Below are 25,364 nucleotides of genomic sequence, written 5' to 3' on the forward strand. Positions count from 1 at the left end.
TCGTAGTCTGTTTTTAAAACAAACTTTGCTTTTCCTCAAAACTCCCCAGGTCCAGTAGTAGTCTCTGATGCTGCTGTCAGTGCCTGACATCACACTGACAGCTCTGCAGCTGGCACCTGGGCTCAGCTGCTTTGACAGATTAGTTGACACAAGCCACTGAGTTCACCGATTGGCTGCAGCGCTGTCTACAGGGTGTCAGTGCTGCAGGCAATAGGCACTGGGATAAGGGTCAAAGACTCAACCCTGGATTTGGGGAGGTTGAGTAAGGCTGTTTTGTTTTTTTAATAACAAGCTTCACCTGGGAACAGGGGTTTTCTGAAAACACCTTTTGTATGCTCTACCAGTGTTTCTATGCTCCTTGCATGTACTCCACTGCCTTTTTTTTTATCTTGTGTGTTTTGGACAACCACTTTTCATGAATACAGTAGACATACAGAGGTTAAATAAGGTTATCAATAAAAACCATTCCTGTTTATAATTTTAGCATTATTTGCTTGTAGAAAACCAGGAAAAGTACCTCCTTACAAGAACACCGAAAGTAAAAATAGAAAGGAAGAAGAAAAGCAGCAGTCAAGAGATAAGCAAGAAGGTAAATGGAGTAAGCATGGGCGTGCCAATGGAAGACAGATGGCGAATTTTGAAATAGAATTGGGGCAGCTGCCGTTTGATCCTAAATATTGAGCATGGATCGATTCATATCTTAAAGACATAGCTATGATTAGGAGCAGGATAGGCACCACGTGACTGGGTAGCTACTGCTGTCAGTGCCGTGGACACGGACATCTTATCCTGCCGCTGTGTCTGGTGTTCTCTGTTGTGCGATCTCAGCTTCGCTAATGTTTGATTTAGTAATGAACAGATTACTTTTCACCTTCTCGCATGAGTCCTCTATGATCTCTGAATCCTAAGTAATTGTGTCTGTCTGTTGTGCTATTACCTGTGCAGCGTTCACCTGTTTCTAATGAAAAGCTGGTTACTCATTTAACCGTTCTTATTTCTCTCCGGCATCTTCCTGCCGTTCAGCATTGTTCTCTCATTATTTCTAAGATGATAAAGACTGAATTAAAAAATAAAAAACCTTTTATTTAAAATGTTTTCTGTATGTTCATTTGTACATATATACACACACAAGGATAGAGATAAGCTGCTCTCGTCCCTTCTGCAGCCAGGTTACTTTACAGTCACAGTGAATCCATAGATATGAAGTTTGAGAAACAGTCAAGGTCTTGAAGAAATGGCATTGTCACAGCTGTGTAATACTGATCCTCCATCTTATCCAGTGGTCCAGAAATCCATCATTGGTCCAATGGAGTCTAGGTCTTTATTTCACTTGCCGTTCATACATATATATGTGGCTTCCAGTTCGACCTTCTGGTAGATGAGTATGGAATACAGACATGGTCCTCACATAATGGTTTGTTTTCAGAAATGGGCTTATTCCCTAATAAAACAGGAAAAACAGTAACACCAATGAATTCTATCCGTTCATTTGTATACATGTAAGTATTTGATGCAACTTTCTAGTTCTCCCTCACATCTGTCAGGCCACATTGATTAACACTGATCTGTGTCAGTATGGAAAAGTTTGTGACACACTGAACTAAGTGTTTGTGGAAAAATTTGCAGCCAGTGCTAGCTTCATCATATCCCCCCACCTCCAAGTCTTTGTCAGGCCATTAAAACTGTAAAGTGAAGGAATATACACAATCATCCAATCGTATCTAATCAGTAACTAGTTATTCAAATTACCATTTAATTTTAATAACTAGTTATCGATTAGCTAGGATTGGATAACCTATTGTACAGATCTTCCTTTAGCACTTTATTAATGCAGAGGTCTCATAACCCTCACTGATTCTTTACTGTAAGAGCAGTAAGACTAAAGAAACCCTCTGTACATGCGTTTTATTGATTGAGTTCAAAGACTCAATTTTTTGTCTCTTAAAAAGAGTGTTCACACTGCATTTTTTTCCTATAAATTCTCGAAGTCTCATGCACATGCTTATTTTTGTGCTTGCAGAGATGAAGCAGTTTCAAATTTGGAGCATGTCAATGGTTTCAGAGGTTTTTATAGTGTTTTTCAGCCATTCAGATAAATGGGGGGAGCACACAAGGTGAATGCCAACATTCAAGTATTTACAGCAGATTCTTACACTGCAAATATTGTACTTGGTGAGCAAATACCCTGCAGTAAGTAAATAAGGTGTCTGAACAGTCGGGACCCAGATCCTGCTCTGTATACGTACCTTGTCGTGGTGGGATGGCTTTTTTGATCAAAATAATGTTAACCAAGTACCAATTTTGTTTTCATGCGCTATTACTATTTATTTACTTTCTTATTAACAGGGTATTTGCTCGTTTGGTTTTTATATTCGGTTCTGCTTTTCGAATAGCCACTGTGCACACCTATGCATTGCACTTCTACCAACATGTGCTCTGGCTCAGTTTTGGTTTAAACATTGAATGCGTGCAAATACCCTAAATATAATACTACTACCAGCTATGGGTATTGGATTTTCTGCAGATGCGACATTAAATCCCAGAGTCATTCAATGAGGTAATTTGCCTCCAACCTGAATAGGGTTTTGCCTAGATCAAAATAAAGTTTGGCAGTGATGGACCCGGCCTTTTTTTCAGCCTTATCAACTATGTGACAGTTGTGAGCCCTACCAATTTCACGTCATTTCTTTACCACCATGTCACTTACTATTTACACACTAGCAGCATTAATACTCACATGCTGCATTCTTTTTCTGCAACCACAACATGCTCTTCTTTTGGCAGTAAAATAGCTGTTTTGGTTGTGGAGTATGTGTGCTTTGTGTACAGTACATGTTTAATAAAGTTGGTTGAAAATGCTGCAAAACACCGCATTTCTCAAATTGTCAAGAAAAAAAAAAAGTGTGCATAGATTGCTGAAATCTACTGGCTTAATAGCTTTTGCTGGTACTGTGACTAAATTTAAAAAAAAATCAATTTTCATGAAATAAAACTACAATAAAGGCAGCTTGTGACTACAGCTCAGGCAAGCTGCCACTCATTCAAGAAATTCAAACCATCAGATTAGATGGATTTCTGATACCATTGGCCATATATAGGTTATATTTAAGGGGTATTCCTTATGGAAATGTGTTTCAGTCCTTCCTTCACCCCCTTTAAAACCTATGATGTATAGGTACGTCATAGGTTGTGTCCCAGTATTTGATGTGGACTCCCGCATCTTTTTCGGCACATGATGGCTGACCTGATCAGCTGTCATGTGCCTGTAACAGCTGCGGGCGGAATTGCAATCCACCCACGGCTGTTACCATGTTAAATGGCGCTGACAATCGGACAGCGGTATTTAACACGAGCGCGCTGGGACCACATCATAATACACACATATGATTGAGGGGTGCCGATGGGTTGGCATGAAAACCAGGGGTCTGCAGATGACTCCCATGCTTGTTATTGCTGATCTGCTATGAATGCCGGCGTTCATAGAAGTTGACTTCTGCTACACAGAGCAGAGCTGAAGCCCTGCTGTGTGTAACACAAGAGATCAGACAATCGCAGCTTCTAGTCTCCTGAGGAGACTTTTGAAGCAAGTGAAAAGTAAAAAAAAAAAAAAAATCACCCCCCTTTTGCCCCATTCAAAATAAAAACATAACACCTGGTATCATTGCATTCAGAAACGCCAGATTAAAATATAAAAACAATGAAAATGGCAGAATTAGGTTTTTTGGTCAGTGCAATGTTGCAATAAAATACAATAAGGCTACTTTCACACTGGCGTTTTTTTTAATATGTCGCAATGCGTCTTTTAGGGGAAAAAACGCATCCTGCAAAGTTGTTTGCAGGATGCGTTTTTGCCCCATAGAGAAACATTACCGACGCATTGCGACGTATTGTCACACGTCGCAACAGTCGTGCGACGGTTGTGCTGTGTTGTGGCGGAACGCCGGGAGCAAAAAACTTTAAAAGTAACGGTTTTTTGCTGCAGACGGACCGCTTTTTCCGACCGCGCATGCGCGGCCAGAACTCCGCCCCCACCTCCCCGCACCTCACAATGGGGCAGCGGATGCGCCGGAGAAATGCATCCGCTGCACCCGTTGTGCGGCGCATCAAACGCTAGCGTCGGAATCTCGGCCCGACACAATGCGACGGGCCGAATCCGACGCTAGTGTGAAAGTAGCCTAACAGGCGATCAAAACATCGTATCTACGCCAAAATGGTATAAGTAAAAACATTGACGGCTTGTTTTTTGTGGGAAGAGTTAGACGGCCATATTGACAAAGACAAAGTTATGGCTCTAGGAAAGTAGAGCAAAGAAAAACGGAAAATCCCAACATTGTTATGGGCTTAAAGCGGTTTTCTCACGAACAAAGTTAAATTTGATTTTAATCAGTACATCTTGGAATAATAAAACTTTCTAGAATTGGATGTGTTTAATAAAAATTTCTGCACTGAGAATCTCAAAAATGTGACTACTGTGTAATTGCTGTGTCTGTAGGAGCATGGTCTGATCATACCACAACTCCTGACAATGGAAAGGGTGGGGGGAGAGAAGTATACAGATGAGATCATAGCTAATGCTACGCGGTGCTTTCCGTGAGGTAAAACTTAAAAAAAAAAAAACAGGCAGTGAAACGTTTTACCTCACAGAAACCATCAGCTGTGACCCTCTGCTGTCCTGTCGCTATACTTTTTTGCATCCTCCCCTGCCCAGTGCCATGTCCCCTGCACAGTCAGACACAGCCATTACACAGTAGGGGCACATTTCTAAGATTATCTCAGCACAGGAACATTTTATTTAAACACATCCAATTGCGGAAATTATTATTCTTCCAAGATCTATTGATTAAAATTAAATTTTGTTTGTGGGAAAAACCCCTTTTAAGTACAGAAAAAAATAATTCCTGTCACTGTGATTGTGCTTATCTATGTGTGTCGTATACATCCAAACCTTGAAATCTGGGCTCACATATTCCAGGGGTCCCTTATTGTACTTAATGGGGGGGAATATTTGACCAGTTTGTACATGAGTTTACTATACTCACCTCTTCTAGAACACTGAACATGACTAAGTGTGTTGGTAATAGCTTTGAATGATAAAATTCTGCATTAAGCCAAGCGAGGGGGCTTAGGTAAAAAAGATCAGCTTCATCAACATATGTATCATCGTCTTCTAAATCAGGTGGACACTCAAGGAAGCTCATCTTAACGGGGCAATGAACATGGCTGAAAAAGGAAAACAAAAGTTGACATTTTGACAATTGGACAACACAAGACAATATTCTTTAGAAATGTTCAAAAGCAATTGGAGTTGTGTAACAGAACATCCCCGTTTATAATGCAAGATGTGCAAAGTCACTGCCGTCACGAGGACTCCATCAGCTATATGTCCATATGCAATATTAGAGAATGTGGAGGACCCCATCAGTTACATCCGCTAAGAAAATGTGGCTACCATCTTCAGAAAGAACTGGTCCAAGACCGTGGGTAGTATTGATCTCTAACCTTTTCCTTTACTAATTTGTCCAATTTTTCGTTTTCGAATTTTAGTTTTTACTCCCATTCATCTAAAAATCATAACCCGAATGTATGAGGATTTTTTTTTTTGCAGAGCATGTATATTTTAGTATTACACCATTCAATGTACTGTATACTATACTGAAAAAATGGGAACATAAAATTCCAAGTGAAGTGAAACGGTGGGTAGGGGGTTGGAATCCCGCCATTGTTTGGGGTTTCCTATTTACAGTATTCAATGTGTAACAGGATACTTCAGGTCCATACAATTAGGGATTGTTCATCATTTTTTTCCCATGCATTTTTCAACGGTAAAAAATGCTGCACTTTACAGTACCAGCAAAGTGAATGAGATTTCTGAAGTCTCATGCACACGATGCTTATTTTTTCCCATGTGGATTTGAAACAAACAAGTGTGTCAGTTTTTTTCAGCACTTACCAATTAATATCAATGGCAAAATGAAAAATGAAAAAACAAAATAAGTGGCACTCACCGTCCATGTAAAAAAATATTTCATTTTATATCCTTACAAAAACTACAGCAACAGAATGGTATGGACACTTCATGGTCACTGCAGTGTTTTAGGGCCCCTTTCCACTTGTGAGAGAAAAAACGGTCCGATTTACGGACCGAAAAAACGGAAGTAACGTGTGCGATTGTCATGCGAGTGTGATGCGATTTTTTTTTTTATCGCAACATACGTATGACATTCTTATTGCTATCCGATTTTTACGCATGGGTCTCCTTTGAAAAACCGGTAATTCAGCGCAGAGTACAGTAAAATCACGCTGACAGGTTAGAGTACCGTATATACTCAAGTATAAGCCGAGATTTTCAGCCCAAATTTTTGGGCTGAAAGTGCCCCCCTCGGCTTATACTCGAGTCAAGGTGGGTGGCAGGGTCGGCGGGTGAGGGGGAGAGGGCGCTGAGGCATACTTACCTGCTTCCAGCGATCCTGGCGCTGTCCCCGCCTGTCCCACGGTCTTCGGTGCTGCAGTTCTTCCCCTCTTCAGCGGTCACGTGGGACCGCTCATTAGAGAAATGAATAAGCGGCTCCACCTCCCATAGGGGTGGAGCCGCCTATTCATTTCTCTAAATCAGCAGTGCCGGTGACCGCTGATAGAGGAAGAAACTGCAGCACCGAAGACAGCTGTACGGGGGAAGGAGCCGGACACCGGGACCAGGTAAGTATTACATATTCACCTGTCCCCGTTCCAGCCGCCGGGCGCCGCTCCATCTTCCCGGCGTCTCTGCGCACTGACTGTTCAGGTCAGAGGGCGCGATTACGCATATAGTGTGCGCGGTGCTCTCTGCCTGATCAGTCAGAGCGGAGAGGCGCTGGGACCGGACGCTGGGAGCTGCAAGCAAGAGAGGCGAGTATGTGTTTTTTTTTTGTTTTTTTTTTTTAATTGCAGCAGCGGCACAGATTTATGTGGAACATCTATGGGGAAATATGAACGGTGCAGAGCACTATATGGGGCACAGCTATGGGGAAATATGAACGGTGCAGAGCACTGTATGGCACAGCTATGGGGCAATAATAAACAGTGCAGAGCACTATATGGCAGCTATGGGGAAATATGAACGGTGCAGAGCACTATATGGCACAGCTATGGGGAAATATGAACGGTGCAGAGCACTATATGGCACAGCTATGGGGAAATATGAACAGTGCAGAGCACTATATGGCACAGCTATGGGGAAATAATGATCTATTTTTATTTTTGAAATTCACCGGTAAATGCTGCATTTACACCCTAGGCTTATACTCGAGTCAATAAGTTTTCCCAGTTTTTTGTGGCAAAATTAGGGGGGTCGGCTTATACTCAAGTATATACGGTAGATATATACACATATATGTATATATACCTGTTCTATGTCAGGGAGATATATATCTATCTATCTATATATATCTTTCCAGGAAAGTTCCCACGCACGAGGTCATTTGAGGACATCCAGCAGAGGGCGCCTCACCGCGAATGAAGGCAACTACAGGTCATTGACCTACATTCCATTCATTCCCCGGGGTTTTACAGGCACGAGCACAGCTGCATTATAGCAGAGCTCCTGCCTGTAAAATATTTTAACCCCTTCAGATGGATTTACATCGTGGGACGTGACAGATCCTCGGAAGGTATGTATATTGTTGGTTTATTTTTCCTTTGTTACAGAGCGAGGGTCTTCAGGTGGATTAGGAGAGCAATAAAATATTAAAACAACCTGTGTGTTTATTTCATTAAAATACTTTTTAATAATGTGTGTGTTTTTTTAAGCCTTTCATACAATTGGATTAATAATGGATAGGTGTCATAATTGACGCCTCTCCATTATTAATTTGGCTTAATGTCACCTTAAAATAGCAAGGTGACATTAACCCTTCATTAACCCGTATCCCACTGCTACAGGGGAATGGGAGGAGAGTGGCCAAGTGCCAGAATAGGCGCATCTTCCAGATGTGCCTTTTCTGGGGTGGCTGGGGGCAGATGTTTTTAGCCGGGGGGGGGGGGGGTGGCAATAACCATGGACCCTCTCCAGGCTTAATACCTGCCCTCAGTCACTGGCTTTACTACTCTGGCGGAGAAAATTGCACGGGAGCCCACGCCAATTTTTTCCGCGATTTAACCCTTAAATATAATAGCTAGAGCGCCCAAATTTTGCACATACACACTACTAACATTAGTAGTGTGGAATATGCAAAAAAAAAAAAGGGGATACGAGATGGTTTACTGTATGTAAACCATGTCTCATATCATGTAGGGTTTGGGAAGGAGATAGCAAAAGCCGGCAATTGAATTATCAGCTTTGAAGCTATCTAGCGCTGCATTATATATCTCCCTGACATTATATATATATATATATATATATATATATATATATATATCTCTATTCTATGTGTATATATCTACTCTAATCTAACCTGTCGGTGTGATTTTACACTACTCTGCGCTGAATTGCCGGCTTTTCAAAGGACACGGGTGCGTAAAAATCGGACAGCACTCGCATGGTGCGAGTGCTGTGCGTTTTTTTTCTCGCACCCATTGACTTGCATTGGCGAGTCTCGTCCGAGAATCGCAGCAATAAGCAGCATGCTGCGATTTTTTTCTCAGTCCGATTTCGGCTGAGAGAATAAATAAAAAATATCGCAAATGGAATGTCACCTATTGAATAACATTGATCCGAGTGCAATCCGATTTTTTAATCGGATTGCACTCGTCCGTTTTCCTCGCAAGTGGAAAGGGGCCCTTAAGGATATGAAATAAAAGCATGTTTTACACAGACAGTGCGTGCCACCTCTTTTGCTTTTTCTGAACATGTTTAACCCCTTAACGACCACCGATACGCCTTTTAACGGCGGCAGTTAAGGGTACTTAAACCACAACGCTGCTTTTTAATGGCGGTGAGAAACAAGGTTATAGCGCCCCCCCAATATCGGAAATTCTGCAGGGGTAGCGGAGAACATGATTCGGGTCGGTTTTTACCCTCCCCAGTGTTGCGATCACCGTTATTCATGGTATAACGGCGATCACAAAAAAAAATACATTTCCCATTTAATTTCTCTCTTATATGATCTAGCAAATCAGAGGAGAGAGAAATGGGGTCCACCCGGTGTCCCTGGACAACCTGCATCCCCCAGTCCTGTCCCCCGGCGTCGTCTTCCGGGAAAAAAATGGCAGATACATGCGCAGTGCGCCCGCCAAGATCTGCCGCCCGGCACCAATTGGAAATTTTTCCTATTGGTTCATTTTGATCACTGTGATAGACTTTATCACAGTGATCAAAATAAAATAAAAAATAGTAAATCAAACTCCCCTTAATCACACCCTTAGTTAGGTAAAAAAATAATAAAAAAAAGCATTTTTCAATTTTTCGGTTAGGGTTGGGCTAGGGATAAAGTTGGGGTTCGGTTTGTGTTGGGGTTAGAATTACGGTAAGGGGTGTGTTGGAGTTAGAATTAGGGGTTTCCACTGTTTAGATACATCAGGGGGTCTCCAAACGCGACATGGCGCCACCATTGATTACAGTCAATTTTGCGTTCAAAAAGTCAGCGGTCTCCCTTCTGAGCCCTGCCATGCACCCACATGGCTTTCCCCCACATATGGGGGTATCGGCGTACTCAGGAGAAAATGGACCACAAAATTTGTTGTGCAATTTCTCCTGATACCCTTGTGAAAAAAAAAAAAAAGGTTTTGTAAATTTTGTTGGAAAAATTAGATCGCTGGTCAACTTTTAACCCTCAAAACGTTCAAAGAAAAATAGGCATTAGACCTACCGGTAATTATGTTTCCAGGAGTCCATCCTAACAGCACCCTGGAGGACGTCCTCCTCCTCTTGCTGGGACAGGAAGCACACAAGAGTTTAAAGGTCCGGTCCTACCCACCAATCCTCAGTGTTGTAACAAAAACCATCTCATGGAATAATGCAAATAAAACCTTTAATGACAGAATCACATTACATCATAATTTATATATACAGTATATATGACAAGACTGGGGGGGGGGGGAAACTACCAGTGCTGTCAGGATGGACTCCTGGAAACATAATTATCGGTAGGTCTAATGCCTATTTTTCCAGGACGTCCCTCCTGACAGCACCCTGGAGAGTACCAAAGCACCTCCTTAGGGTGGGATTACTGCTTGGAGGACTTTCCTTCCAAAAGCAGTCTGCTGACCAGACATAATATCAAGTTTATAATGTTTACAGAAGGTGCCAGCGCTGGCCCAAGTCGCGGCCCTACAGATCTGTTCTACTGATGCTCCTGCCCGCTCAGCCCAGGAAGCAGAAACACCGCGTGTAGAGTGGGCCCGTAAGCCTACTGGAGTGGAAATCCCCTCAGACTGATAAGCATCTGAGATTACCGTTGTAATGCAACGTGCAATTGAGGCCTTTTTACCCCTGTTATTTCCCCCAAAAAGAATAAAAAGGTTTGGGTCTATACGCCAAGTATTTGTGGTTTGCAAATAATGTAAAACCGCCTGTCTGACATCCAGCGAGAGAAGGGCTTTCTCCTTCGCGTTGGAAGGGTTGTTACAAAAAGAACGAAGCACTATCTCCCGATTCCTATTTTTGGCAGAGCCTACCTTTTGGATAAATGCTGGGTCTAGTTTTAGAATTAAACTATCATCCCTGATCTTTAGATACGGGTCTCTGGTACATAGGGCCTGGATTTTTCCAACCCTCTTGGCCGTGGTGATTGCCACTAAAAAAGCAGTTTTCCATGTGCGAACTGAAATGCCAATAGGCATATCTTCACCCAAAGCGTAAGAACCTTTACACAAGGCCCTGAGGAATAACTTAAGGTCCCAGGATGGGGACAACTGCCTAATGGTGGGACTCATTCTCTGGGTGGCCCGAATGAACCTTATTATCCATGGGTGAGATGCCAAAGGGTAGTCTAAAAAGGAGCTTAGTGCAGAAACCTGAACTTTTAATGTGCTGGGTCTAAGACCCTTGTTGAACCCTTTTTGCAGGAAGTTTAAGATACCGGGCACTTCCGGAGAGCCTGACACAACATCGGACCTGCCACCTTCTAGATAAAATAGTTTCCAAATTTTTCGGTAAATGGCTGACGTTACAGGTTTTCTACTAGCCTGGATAGTGGCTATGACCTGATCTGATAAGCCTTTAGACTTCAAAATGTCCCTTTCAGGATCCAAGCTGAAAGACGGAGTTTGCCTGGGTTCGGATGGTAAACTGGTCCTTGGTGAATGACGTTCCCCTGGAGAGGTAGCTCGATTGGATTGTCAATCGCTAAGGTTCCCAGTAGGGGGAACTAGCTTCTTCTTGGCCAGTATGGAACAATCAAAATAACTTTTGCTCGATCCTCCTTGATCTTCCGTAGAACGGCTGGAATCAATGGCAGGGGTGGAAATGCATGAGAGAGGTTCCACCCACCGCTGACTCAATGCATCTACCCCGTCTGTAAGATCCGAGGGGGTTCAGGGAGAAGAATCTTGAGACCTTCGAGTTTCTTCTGTTCACAAATAGGTCTATATTGGGGGTTCCCCACAGATGACATAACTTCAGGAAGATATTATGATTCAGTTCCCACTCTGTTGGACACACACGCCGTCTGCTCAAATAATCTGCTATCACCTTCTGAGAACCTTCCAGGTGGATTGCCGTTATGGATAGGACTGTATCTTCTGCCTAGCTGAAAATCGTTTCCGCTAGATCCTGCAGTGGTCGATATCTTGGGCCTCCCTGATGATTCAAGAACGAGACCGTTGTCAGAAAAAATTCTGACATGATTGGAAAGCGTGAGCCGATTTCGCCTTAAGGCTTCCCATACAGCATATAGTTGCTTGAAGTTGGAGGATCTGTCTCCGATGCTTGCTGGCCACTTGCCCTGGAAGATTCTGCCGTGTAGATGGGCTCCCCAGCCCCATGCACTGGCGTCCGTGGTGACCACTACGTAGGGGGAAGTGGACCATAGGATGCCCACCCTTAGGTTCTCTTTCTGTGTCCACCAGTGGAGAGATCTCCGTACTGGTCCCGATAGCTTCAAGGGAGCGTCTAGAGAAGTTTGACAGCGGTCCCAAATAGACAGAATCTGTCTCTGCAGGGGTCTTGAGTGTGACTGTGCCCATCTGACACATGGTATGCAGGCCGTCATTAGGCCAAGTACTTTCATTGCGGTCCTTATGGAAATTCGATGTTCCAGTAAGTACCTGACTCGAGTCTGAATTGTCTCTTGCTTGACCTCTGGTAATAAGGATATTCTGCGTCTGGAGTCCAGACACACTCCCAGGAAGATCTTCCTGTGTTCGAGTAGCAGGTCGGACTTCTGCCAGTTTATTACCCAGCCTAGATGTTCCATTACTGAAATTGTCCGAGTCCTGTGATCCGCCAAGATCTCTACAGATCCTGCTACGAGAAGAAAGTCGTCCAGGTACGAAATTATTATAATGCCCTGGCTTAAGAAGGCCACCATCTCTGACACCAGTTTTGTGAATATACGGGGAGCCGAAGCCAGCCCGAAGGGAAGGCCCTGAAACTGGTAGTGGTAGGTCCGGGTTGGCAGTGCTACCGGGAACCTCAGCAGATTCTGAGAAGAGGGATGCACCAGGACCTGATAGGCGCTCTTTAGGTCGAATGTGCACATCACAGCATCCTGATCTATAAGATGAACTGCTGACCGGATAGATTCCATTCGGAACCTTTTGTATCTCACCCAGACATTTAAAGGCTTTAGATTTATTATAGTGCGAGTATCGCCCGATGGTTTTGTGATAGTGAATAGGGATGAATAGTGCCCCTTTCCTATCTCCGATGGAGGAACCAGGATTATTACTGCCGCACTGAGCATGTCTTGTAAATCTATTAGTATGGCAGAGTCTGCTGTAACTATGGTCGGCGCAATGTACCTTTCTGGAGGAGGGGGAGTAAAGCTCTATACTGTATCCCTCTGACATGGTTCTGCGAACCCACTGATTTTGAGTGATCTGGGCCCAATTTTTTGCAAAGTGACGAAGCCTTTCCCCAATGCAGGTAGCGTCATTGTGTCTTAGTTCTGGATGTTAGACTAAAGAAAAAACCTCTGCCCTTATTACCCTGTCCACGCGAGCCTCTGTAGGATCTACTCTGTCCCCTGAAATCAAACTCCTTTCTGGAGAAGAATCCTCTCCGAAAGGGCTGGGACCGCTTAGGTTTGTCCTCAGGGAACCCCTTCTTTTTATCGGAGGCTGACTCAAGGATAGTGTCTAACGCCCTGAAAAAGGAATGGAGCAGAGCTTGGTCTTAGAGGCATTACCTCCTGACCAGGACCTCCGCCATACAGCCCTCCTAGCAGCATTAGATAGGCAACTAACAGATTCTGCTGTCATATCATATAAAAATGCCATAGCTGACTTCATAATAGGCAGGGAACTCAGAATATCTGATCTAAGGGTCTGATTGGATAGATGCTCTTCCAACTGATCCATCCATAAGTACATAGATCTGGCCACCGAAGTGGCTGCTATGTTTGTCCTAATTAGGGCCGCAGAAGCTTCCCAGGCCCGCTTTAGGAGAATGTTGGCTTTTCTGTCCATAGTAACATAGTAACATAGTTAGTAAGGCCGAAAAAAGACATTTGTCCATCCAGTTCAGCCTATATTCCATCATAATAAATCCCCAGATCTACGTCCTTCTACAGAACCTAATAATTGTATGATACAATATTGTTCTGCTCCAGGAAGATATCCAGGCCTCTCTTGAACCCCTCGACTGAGTTCGCCATCACCACCTCCTCAGGCAAGCAATTCCAGATTCTCACTGCCCTAACAGTAAAGAATCCTCTTCTATGTTGGTGGAAAAACCTTCTCTCCTCCAGACGCAAAGAATGCCCCCTTGTGCCCGTCACCTTCCTTGGTATAAACAGATCCTCAGCGAGATATTTGTATTGTCCCCTTATATACTTATACATGGTTATTAGATCGCCCCTCAGTCGTCTTTTTTCTAGACTAAATAATCCTAATTTCGCTAATCTATCTGGGTATTGTAGTTCTCCCATCCCCTTTATTAATTTTGTTGCCCTCCTTTGTACTCTCTCTAGTTCCATTATATCCTTCCTGAGCACCGGTGCCCAAAACTGGACACAGTACTCCATGTGCGGTCTAACTAGGGATTTGTACAGAGGCAGTATAATGCTCTCATCATGTGTATCCAGACCTCTTTTAATGCACCCCATGATCCTGTTTGCCTTGGCAGCTGCTGCCTGGCACTGGCTGCTCCAGGTAAGTTTATCATTAACTAGGATCCCCAAGTCCTTCTCCCTGTCAGATTTACCCAGTGGTTTCCCATTCAGTGTGTAATGGTGATATTGATTCCTTCTTCCCATGTGTATAACCTTACATTTATCATTGTTAAACCTCATCTGCCACCTTTCAGCCCAAGTTTCCAACTTATCCAGATCCATCTGTAGCAGAATACTATCTTCTCTTGTATTAACTGCTTTACATAGTTTTGTATCATCTGCAAATATCGATATTTTACTGTGTAAACCTTCTACCAGATCATTAATGAATATGTTGAAGAGAACAGGTCCCAATACCGACCCCTGCGGTACCCCACTGGTCACAGCGACCCAGTTAGAGACTATACCATTTATAACCACCCTCTGCTTTCTATCACTTAGCCAGTTACTAACCCATTTACACACATTTTCCCCCAGACCAAGCATTCTCATTTTGTGTACCAACCTCTTGTGCGGCACGGTATCAAACGCTTTGGAAAAATCGAGATATACCACGTCCAATGACTCACCGTGGTCCAGCCTATAGCTTACCTCTTCATAAAAACTGATTAGATTGGTTTGACAGGAGCGATTTCTCATAAACCCATGCTGATATGGAGTTAAACAGTTATTCTCATTGAGATAATCCAGAATAACATCCCTCAGAAACCCTTCAAATACTTTACCAACAATAGAGGTTAGACTTACTGGCCTATAATTTCCAGGTTCACTTTTAGAGCCCTTTTTGAATATTGGCACCACATTTGCTATGCGCCAGTCCTGCGGAACAGACCCTGTCGCTATAGGGTCCCTAAAAATAAGAAATAATGGTTTATCTATTACATTACTTAGTTCTCTTAGTACTCGTGGGTGTATGCCATCCGGACCCGGAGATTTATCTATTTTAATCTTATTTAGCCGGTTTCGCACCTCTTCTTGGGTTAGATTGGTGACCCTTAACATAGGGTTTTCATTGTTTCTTGGGATTTCACCTAGCATTTCATTTTCCACCGTGAATACCGTGGAGAAGAAGGTGTTTAATATGTTAGCTTTTTCCTCGTCATCTACAACCATTCTTTCCTCACTATTTTTTAAGGGGCCTACATTTTCAGTTTTTATTCTTTTACTATTGATATAGTTGAAGAACAGTTTGCATGACCATAGGGTCATGCAAATTAGAAGAGTCCTCGAAAGGTATGGCAGTCTTTTTGGTGACCTTCGCTACAGGAACGTCAATTTTAGGGACCTGCTCCCATAACTTGACTTCCTCAGGGTCGAATGGTAAACAACCTTTAGTCACGAGATAGCACCAGCCGGCGCTCAGCATCTTTCCACTCTTCTAGAACCATGGCCTTAATATGTTCACTTATAGGGAAAACAGTCTGGTTTCGTGACACAAGTCCCCCGAACATCAAGTCCTGTCTGGACTGTGGCTTAAGCGTCCTCGATCTGCATGTACTCCTCACTGCCTGGAGAAGCTCGTCTGTCTCCTCTGACTGGAAGAGGTACTTCCTGGCTCGATCCTGGTTTTCTTTTGGAATCTCTCCCTCTTCTTCTGATAGAGAGTCCCTTAGATCGGAACCTTCATCAGAGGAATACTCTGGCTCCACATGGTCTTTCTCCCGTCTGGCCCGCTTATGACCAGAGATGGGACTGGCCGGGCGTGGATGTGAAAGGCTGGACATAGAGGCCTGAACCTCCTCCCGGATGAGGGATCTCATTTCTGAAAGCAGTGATTACTGCTCATCTTTCATGACCCTAGAAGTACAGGGTGCGCAGAGAGTCTTGCCATGGGAGTCTGGTAGTTTTACGTGGCATACAGGACATCTGTTGGACTTCACCAAAACCTTTTTCAGTTTTTTTTAGCCGTGACTGGGGGAGCAGCGGGGTTTCCCTTATCCTAAACAACATAAGATAGGGAGTAATAGGCTAGATGGCGTGCTGCGGTCTTATCCGAGGTGAGGGTGGACTGCACAAGGCGGACTTACCCCTCCATCCTCGATCATGTCTCCTTCCATAGAACTGGATTGAAGCCGGAGCCAACGAAGACCACCCCTGCACGATGCTGGACGCTATTGCCAGTAGCGACCGCGCTGCTGTGCGTTCCCATGATGGAGCGCCTGCTCTTCCCGCTCTCAGTGACGTGGCTCCTCTGGTTTCCGTAAGCCGCACGCTGGGTGTAGCGTCACCAGGACAGTGCGCCTTCGCTGTCTGGAAGAACGCCCCGCCAGGATCACTGCCGCATCCTGAGCCGAGAGCCTCCCACTGGGAGGAGCGTCTCTATCCCGGAGCCTCGTCCTGCTCCAGGCCTTTGGGGTAGAGGGACTCCCCACTGGGAAGTTTCGACCCTGAGCTTCTTGACAAGGGGAAGGATAGAAGGATATTGGAGGACCGCACGATCCCCCTGAGCTCGGTAAGCGTGCGCAGCTTTCCTCGTGTGTCCCTCCATGCAGGGACAGGAAAAACACTGAGGATTGGTGGGTGGGACCGGACCTTTAAACTCTCGTGTGTTTCCTGTCCCAGCAAGGAGGAGGACGTCCTCCAGGGTGCTGTCAGGAGGGACGTCCTGGAAAAGTATGTTTCCAAAATTGTGCTGATGTAAAGTTGACATGTGGGAAATGTTATTTATTAACTATTTTGTGTGACCCCATTCTCTGATTTAAGGGCACAAAAATTTAAAGTTTGAAAATTGCAAAATTTTCAAAATTTGTGCCAAATTTGTTTTTTTTTCAAAAAATAAACGCAAGTTATATCAAAGAAATTTTACCACTAACATGAAGTACAATATGTCACGAAAAAACAATATCCGAATCAGTGGGATCCATTGAAGCGTTCCAGAGCAAAAACCTCATAAAGTGACAGTGGTTAGAATTGTAAAAATTGGCTTGGTCATTATGTACCAAATTGGCACTGCTCCTCTTGACAGGTGTTTTTGTGCCGTCTCATGAGGTATAATCATGTGGCAGCTTTATGTAGATTTGGTGCCAGTTTTCTCTTCTAAAATTTGTAATACTCGAAGTGTGCACATTCCCTTACTGTCTTATGGTGAGCTACAAATGGTGCATGTTTTTTATATTTTAAGTGGTTAAAAAACCAAACTGAACTGTTAAAAAATTAAAGTTTGTAGTCATTCTTTATTTTTCTGTAGATATAACCGATGTGCTTTTTTTTTTGCATGGTAAGCTTTTTTGGTACAATTTTGTGGTACATAAATCGTTCAAATTGCTTTATTGGGGGTGGGGCAGGCAGACCTTTACTGAATTAGCTATTTCAATTTTTAATTTTTGTTTTGAGAAAAGGGGTGATGTGAAACTTTAGGGTTTTCATTTATTTTTCAGTATTGTTTAAAACCATTTGTCAGTCCCCCTAGGTACCTTGAACCTGTTTCATATACTTTATTTTCCCTACATACGCCAATTCCAGCATCCATTGAAGCCCTGGCAATGGACTGGACCCCATCCCCTGCTGAATTGTAATGAATCGTAACCTGTCAGCAGATTTTGCCACTATAAGATGCGGCCACTGCGTTTCAGGGCTTATCTACAGCATTCTATAATGCTGTAGATAAGCCCTCGGTCCAACCTGCAAGTGAACAAAAATACCGTATTTTCCAGCGTATAAGACGACCTTTTAACCCCTGAAAATCTTTTTAAGAGTCGGGGGTCGTCTTATAGGGCGGGTGCGGACCAATGTGCATATGGTGGGTGGGGTGGGGAGTGGTCCCAATGAAGAGAGGGGGCATCTCACAGAGAAGGGGTAAGTGGAGTATCCCCCTATTACCTCATTGTGGCAGCGATGCGCTCTGTGCTGGGGGCGACGGCGACTACTATTTGTGCAGCGTGGGGGCTCTATGCTGGGGGGCAGCGGCTCCTCTTTGTGCAGCGTGGGGGCTCTGTGCTGGGAGGCGGCGTATCTTTGTGCAGCGGCCATTTTCCCGGAGGCCACCGCATCGCAGCAATGGAGCTGCCGGGGCCTTCGGGCTTTGAGGAAATGCCAGCGGAGCCCCGACGCTGCACAAAGATACAGAAGGAACGAATGGCTAGCACTCGACTGTTGATTGGGTGTATGATGCTAGTGAACGGAATCAATGATCCCACAGATATGAGTGCAGTGATTACTGACTTTACCTATCAAAGAGATATATATTGCTTCAAGTGAAAATGTTTATTTATGAGTGATAAGCGACAGACAATAAATTTTTTTGAAGTTTCGGCCACTCTGTGGCCTTGATCGCAATGTAGCGTAATATTAGTGCATCAACAAGACGTACTTGTACATTCCCAACGGGGAGGAGAGGTACGTAGATGGATATGTCCACACAGAATGAGGCATATGTTGAAGTTTACAACGTTTGTAGGTTTATTGGTGATAGAACAAGTACAAAAGCAGATACTGATCTGGCCAAGATGTGGAAGGTTGTGTACGTTCTTAATGATCCAGTGGTCTGCCGGTATGTCTCAGGTCGTGGCTGTATAAGCCGACATTAGTGGTGGAGTGGGAGACCTAACAGGTCTGTGCCCATCATCATTACGCGACATTGTGATCAAGGCCACAGAGTGGCCCAAACGTCAAAAAAAAAAATTTTTGTCTGTCGCTTATCACTCATAAATAAACATTTTCACTTGAAGCAAAATATATCTCTTTGATATGGCTGCACAAAGATACTCCGCCGCCCCCCCCCCCCCAGCACAGAGAGCAGCGCTGCCACAGTGAGGAAATAGGGGGATACTCCACTTATATCTTCCCTGTGAGACGCCGCCTCTCTTCGTCATTGGGACCACTCCCCCCCCCCATATGCACATTGGTCACCAGCCCTATAAGACGACACATGGCATATAAGGAGACCCCCCCGACTTTTAAGAAGATTTTATATTTTAACTGGAAAAGTTGGGGGGGGGGGGGTTGTCTTATATGCCAAAAAATACGGTAAGTTATATTATCCTCACCCAGGAGGGCGGTCCTGTGCGGTCCGATCCGATGGGTGTTGCAGGTCCGGGTCCTCCCATCTTCTTGCGACACATTATAAAATGCTGTAAATAAGCCCTGAATGACCGTGGCCGCATCTTATAGTGGCAAAATCTGCTGACAGGTTCACCTTAAAGAGGTTGTCCACTACTTTTTCACTGACACCCGTCACCCCAGCCGATCACCTGTTCTGTGTCAGCGGCCGTCGTCCGCACTGGCTCGATTGCGGAGCTGCTCTGTCTTCTGGTAGTGGTCGCGGCAGGGTACTACATATCTGCCTCCTATTCAAATCGACCACTACCAAGAAGACTGAGCAGCTCTGCAATTGGGTAATTGATGCTGCCACCGACGCCAAGAGCAACTAATTGGCAGGTGTGCTGGACCCCGACCGATCAGACATTGATGAGCTATCCTAAAGAAAGGTCATATATGAAAAAGTAGTGAATACCCTCTTTAAATGCTCCTGCTGGAATTAAGAGCAGCATTAAAGTTGTACTAGTAACCGTTGGAGCTTGGTTTGTATGGTGGATGTGTAGGGGAGATTCCATAATAGCCAATAAGCCAGCCCTCACCTGTAGTAAGGAAGAGAGTGACAAGGCATCAGAACTAGGAGGGAGGAATTCTCCTTGTGACATAATTGTTGAATGTTGGTCATTATGTCCAGGGCTCCTCTTTGGTGAATCAGTCCCGTGTATAGGGCAGGAAGCAGATTTGATAAAACCAGGAGGCCAATGGCTGGCTTCTTCCACCGTTTCATACTTGAAAATGAAAAACCTGGAGGCAGGATTATTTGTGTAAGTAAATCCACAACAGGAAATTTAAAGCTAGCAAAGCATCCCTGCAAACGAGTAAACGCCTAATAGTTAATTTTTTACTTATACTAAATATTCCTTAAGTAGAGGAAGACTGAAAAAAAATTCTTATAAATGTGACAAATTGATCCACTGTTCTGGCTGGGTTCACATTAGGTTATGACTGAGTCCCTCAAGAACTGAATTCAGAAGGAACCACAATGGTATTGAGTATAAAAAGGCAAACAGGCCAAAGTGTGCGCGTTTCAACTTAGTTTGGCCTTTCTGACAGAGGTCATCTTTAGCTGGACACAATAACTTAGTGCAGGTTTGCCACATTATACTCCAAGGGCCAGATTCTTTATTTGCAGTTTATTTAAGTCACTTCTTGGTGTGCCTTGTTGAATTCTGATTAAATTAAATGGGACATGCAATTCGTGAATTTAGGAAAAATTCAAAAGTGCCATTTATTTTCACTGAAGAAAATATTTTAAAAGTGGCAAAAATGCTCCAAATTAAACCCCTCTAGAAACCTTACCCCAGGGGGGGGGGATGCTAGAGTGGGATGTGACCAAAATATTTAACATTTGGTAAAAGTTGCACTTTGTGAATATCTGAAATATATAGATGCGCAAACTCGTCGAGTAAAACAAAAAAGAAACAACAAAGAAGGACAACTTAAAGTGGCAAAAAACACATAGCGAATAAGGGACAAATACTAAGGCCACTAAAGGAGCAAGTTACTACAAAAAAGTGGAGAAACAGCAATGATCAATTAGGGTCTATAACTTTTGAGGTTTCATCCGAGTCATGGATGCTTAGTGCAAACAGAATGTGAACGCAGCCTTAGAAATAAAGTACTTACGCTAGCCAAGTAAATAAAAGGACACAAAACAATTTTTGGAAAAATGTCTTACCACAGAAGATCATGCAGAATGGGAGTACCGGATAGATAAACCGAAATTCCTTATGGCTCAAAGTGCTAAAAATCCAAAAACAGACATTACAGTATCTACAACACTGTGATACAATCTCCTGTTCCATCTCAAGCTACAAACACAAATCCTTGCTTTAGCTTCTATGACAAACTTAAGTCTAACGTTAGAGGCAGGAGAGAGGCCCCAATCTTCTCTATTCCTATATAGTGGTTCGGTAAGGTAATAAGGCTGAGTGCTATGTGCAGGATGGAGCTCCATCTTCCGCCCTGTAGGCCATGCAAGTTCTGCTGCCCAGCACGGGTTGTGGTGCTCATCAGGGTCAGTATATGGTACACGCTTATACAGTGCTCTTCTATGGGCAGAACAAGCTAAAACATGAGAACGCTTTAGAGCGGATATTAAAAAGTCATCTGTAAAGCTCCATAGCTGTTGGCATACCACCGGTGATCCGTGGAGAGAGGCATCCTATGCACACTGCTGCCCACGATATGGGCCACCAATAAATGAACATGTAGGACCTCTTGAATTGTTAAAAATACAACTGGATTAATGTGCATGAATCAGGGTGGTTGTTTTTTTTAATCTCCATTTTGTCATAAAACGTTCAGTTCTCTGCTTACCTATACACTAGGATAGTCCAACCTATAGCCACTAGTAGAACACGATATCTTCTTGGTGCCACCATACATCCGTGTATAAAGAATGGGAAGTGTGTGCCAATAATGACTGGAAATCCCTGAGTGATGTACCAGTGCCATGGGTGAGAGCCATAGAAAGAGCTGACATTCTGGAGCACATTAAACCTCAAGAAATTCCACTGAACAACTGTCCACTGTAAGAGAAAGATCCAACTTTACATATGGAAATCATCCCGTAATGATGAGAATTCTCTGCAGCTTCTTGGAGCTAACGGATGACCTGGCGATGCGCTTTGTGAATTGGCAGAACACCATACAGAACATGGTCACTAAACGAGTAGATCATGCCTGCTGTAGGCCTAGAACAGTCTGTTACTCCCAGTATGATGGGTCATACCCCTATAGCTTCAGCTGGCTACATACAGCTTCCCTAATGCTAGAGGGGCTTTCCTCCTCTAATAAAAGGATATCTAGAACATCAGATCTTAATATTACGGTCAGTCATTTAATAAAATTTTTTTAAATGCGTCTTAAAACTTTTTAGCTTACCAGAGTCCCAAGTTTAAAGACTATAGCCACCTTTCAAATGGGGAAAAAAAACGATTTCTTACATATATGTTAGTTGTTACAATTGCAATTCATTCCTTCTTTTTCTAGATGTCCTCATATCCATTTTGCAGCCAGATGCAAGTTTCCTATGTCTCCCTTGTGCAAGTGTCTCTACCAGCAACATAGGCCGGATAGGAGCACTTTGCATATTAATGGTGCTGCGACTTTCATTAGCTCAGCATAATTCTGAAAAACTTTACTTATTGTTTCATATGCTTTCCACCTATAGCCTATTTTCTCTGCCCGCCCTGACACTACATGCTTTGTCCCCTCTTCACATGGTGGAAATCTGTGGGCAACCACCTACCACTCCCCACATCCATCTCTAAGGCTGGGATCACATAGTAAATACCACTACATTCGGCACCTCTGTTGGGGATTATGTCCGAACCACAGCAAAACATGGTTCTTGCCGACGGGGCCATTGCCGATAATGATGCAGACTGAGTCAGTGTGCTCTATCATGCATTATTTTTGGCTGTTCACGCCTATTGGAGGTAAGAAAATTGCAGACATTTTTCCATGTGTTCTGTGTTTTTCAAGGATTACCCAATTTTAGTGTATATGAATAACGGACAGACAGATATTGACATCACACAGCCTCTAATAACTTTTCCTTAGTTTGATCTTACCTTGCCAAAGTACACCCAGTCAATCATTATTGATCCACCAAAAGTTAGCAGTCTGCAAAATATATAGAAGATTGGCATATGACCCTCAGCCTTTTCTAAATAACTCTGCTCAGAAACACATTAGTCTACAACACAATGAGAACATCTATCCTGACCTTGGATCGTTACTATATAGTAAGGGTAGGATCCCACGGTGCAGCCCACGCCCGTGCCGAATGAGCGCAGTATGACCGCAAACTTGTGAGATCATTTGCCCCCGGTCATGGTGGCTTTTGGCAACAGAATACTGTAGGATCATCCCCTTATCAGAGCCAGGTCTTGGAATGAGCCATCACCGGTGTGATCAGTACACAAGGACACATCCTCATCCTCTTGGAAGTCAGCAAAATAGCACATATGTAAGGAGCACGAGGCCCTAATGGGTAACCAAACCCCATAGAGACCTCACTTTTCTCAATTTTGTGTTTACAGCATGGTGAGCATCATAAAATGTAACTTTTAATATTCATAGATAAAACCAAAGTATCACATACTGAAATTAAAAATACCTGTACATGTTCCCATATATTGGGTGTCAACTCCCGGACACAGTGGCTGACAATAAGTCAAATGAAGGCTAGATCAATTGACACCAGACCTAACATACATAACCCATATAACAGGTCAGCAAAAACATTTATGGACAAGACACAAAGAAGAATTTAATTATTGAATAATCTACGTGGAATAAATGAAGATCCTTCCTTTGTACCGTCGTTCAAGGGATCCCCATCTGGTCAGAAGACAGAGCACGGAGCTGGCCCTATATGACACTAGACCCTGACCCCATCGCCCCACAAGAGCAGTCCACGGCTTGCCCTGTTGGATCTGCCCTATGTGCCTCCCGAGTAAGAGGCAACAAACACAATAAAATAAAACTATCAACTGTTCTAGTATAATTATTGTATAGTGCAACGAAGGGAAAATAGTGGTGGTTTGGTTCAGCGCTGCCACAGGGAAAAAATGGTGTACCACTGGGGTAATTGTATAAAAACTAGGCGTTGCTATGTGTTTCAGGGCCAGTCTGGCTCCATCAGGAAGATATCACCCGCCTGATGAAGGAGCCAGACCAGCTCAGAAATGGGTAGCAATGATTACAGTTTTTATACAAGTACCCCAGTGGTACACCATTTTTTCCCCATGGCAGCGCTGAACCAAACCACCACTATGTTTCCCTTCCTTGGATTTTTATCTGCATTTCAATGGAGTCCAGTGGGTGGAGCAGCAGCCACTAGGATTGACTACATTTTTCCCCTGCGTTCTGCCTGCTCTTGCACAACAGGCTCAGGTGAGAACCTCCAACACGGTGGTTCTTTTTTTGTCTAGTATGATCTGCACAAGGTGCGATTCCTTTCATTATTGTATAGTGAAAAGTTACTTGTGTTCTGTAGCATCCCTTTATCTCAAAGTCACTGAGTGTCCGTTATCCTAGTGCTAGTGGACCGTGGTCCACAAGGCGGCTTTATTGATGCACTGTGCCCATAATACTTACCCAACAGGCAAACACTGATGGATTATTAAGTCTAGTTTCTTCTGTTCCCTGGAGAAATGATATAAGAGCAATGGAACCCAGAGAATAAGTGCAGTTGGCCGGATTAGAAAAGCCAGAGCCACGAAGAACAAGTACTTGGTGCTATAAAAGAAGAAGAGGACATTAATAGCATGAAAGCTACGTGGTAGAAAAAGCGCATTTCCAGCTGAGGGTGTCTCACCTGTTCTTTGTAGGTGAACCCTCCAGAGGGTAGTAATGCAGAGCCAGGGTGCCCAGTACCGTCTCCATTGTGTTTGTTAGGGTTCTTGAGGAGCAGAACCATGTAAACCAGGAGCATAGCTGACTGAAGTACTGGAACGACACGAGGGATGTTACCCAGCTTATTCTCCTTCATAGATCTGAACACACATCATCTGGCATCAGAATTCCTCTAGAGTATGCCGAGACTATCACAAAAATCACAGCATTGCCACAAGTTCAGCGTTAGCCTAGAGAAAAATACTTGCAACCAGAATTCAGGTCAACCCCGAGAGAGTATTGGCTCCTCGGCATAACTGATATGGTGGACAAGTCCTAATAGATCCGACTGACTTATGATAGGGTGAGGCGGTAATGGTCCAAAGTGCAAGCATGAAGAGAACCTTATTACACCTCTTGGCACACAAGATGTATGTCCATGCAAGTGTCCGCAGAAGCTGAACCATCTCCACACATGAAAGATGTCGGCTGTGTTAAACAGCTGGAATCTGCCTGTAACAACCGAGATCAGAGCTAGCTTTGATCACTGCTGTTAACCATTTAGATGCTTTCAATCAGCGGCTTCCATTGCCCTTTCACTCTGCCACGGTCACAGGATGCCTGCTGAAAACCACTACGGCTGCCATCTAGGCACACACAGAAAACCATCATTCACACTATACACTGGAATCCTGTAGTTTTGCAGTACGTAGTAAAAGCAATCAAAGGAGCGCAGGTTCAGGTCCACTAAGGAAACTAAAATAACAAAAATGGTTAGCTATATAAAAACAAAAAAAG

General features: G+C 43.7%; 2 protein-coding genes across 3 annotated transcripts in view; one reads left to right on the plus strand and one right to left on the minus strand.

The window, feature by feature from the left end:
* Nucleotides 1-1,091, plus strand: part of CCPG1 (cell cycle progression 1) — an 86,632-nt gene extending 85,541 nt beyond the window's left edge. For both annotated transcript variants that reach the window (XM_069765953.1, XM_069765954.1), the window contains one exon: nucleotides 501-1,091. In XM_069765953.1, the coding sequence (XP_069622054.1) occupies nucleotides 501-681 (181 nt within the window). In that variant the 3' untranslated portion in view covers nucleotides 682-1,091. The remainder of the gene's footprint in view (nucleotides 1-500) is intronic.
* The window catches only part of PIGB (phosphatidylinositol glycan anchor biosynthesis class B), a 33,950-nt gene continuing 9,648 nt past the window's right edge, over nucleotides 1,063-25,364 (minus strand). The window contains exons 5-12 of the mRNA XM_069765955.1: nucleotides 24,550-24,680; nucleotides 24,330-24,470; nucleotides 22,799-22,850; nucleotides 21,540-21,751; nucleotides 20,899-20,963; nucleotides 19,763-19,964; nucleotides 5,040-5,220; nucleotides 1,063-1,441 (exon numbers count right to left, since the gene is read on the minus strand). Of these exons, the coding sequence (XP_069622056.1) occupies nucleotides 1,322-1,441; nucleotides 5,040-5,220; nucleotides 19,763-19,964; nucleotides 20,899-20,963; nucleotides 21,540-21,751; nucleotides 22,799-22,850; nucleotides 24,330-24,470; nucleotides 24,550-24,680 (1,104 nt within the window). The 3' untranslated portion in view covers nucleotides 1,063-1,321. The remainder of the gene's footprint in view (nucleotides 1,442-5,039; nucleotides 5,221-19,762; nucleotides 19,965-20,898; nucleotides 20,964-21,539; nucleotides 21,752-22,798; nucleotides 22,851-24,329; nucleotides 24,471-24,549; nucleotides 24,681-25,364) is intronic.

The sequence above is a fragment of the Ranitomeya imitator genome, chromosome 4 (assembly GCF_032444005.1).
Source record: "Ranitomeya imitator isolate aRanImi1 chromosome 4, aRanImi1.pri, whole genome shotgun sequence".
NCBI classification, from domain to species: domain Eukaryota; kingdom Metazoa; phylum Chordata; class Amphibia; order Anura; family Dendrobatidae; genus Ranitomeya; species Ranitomeya imitator.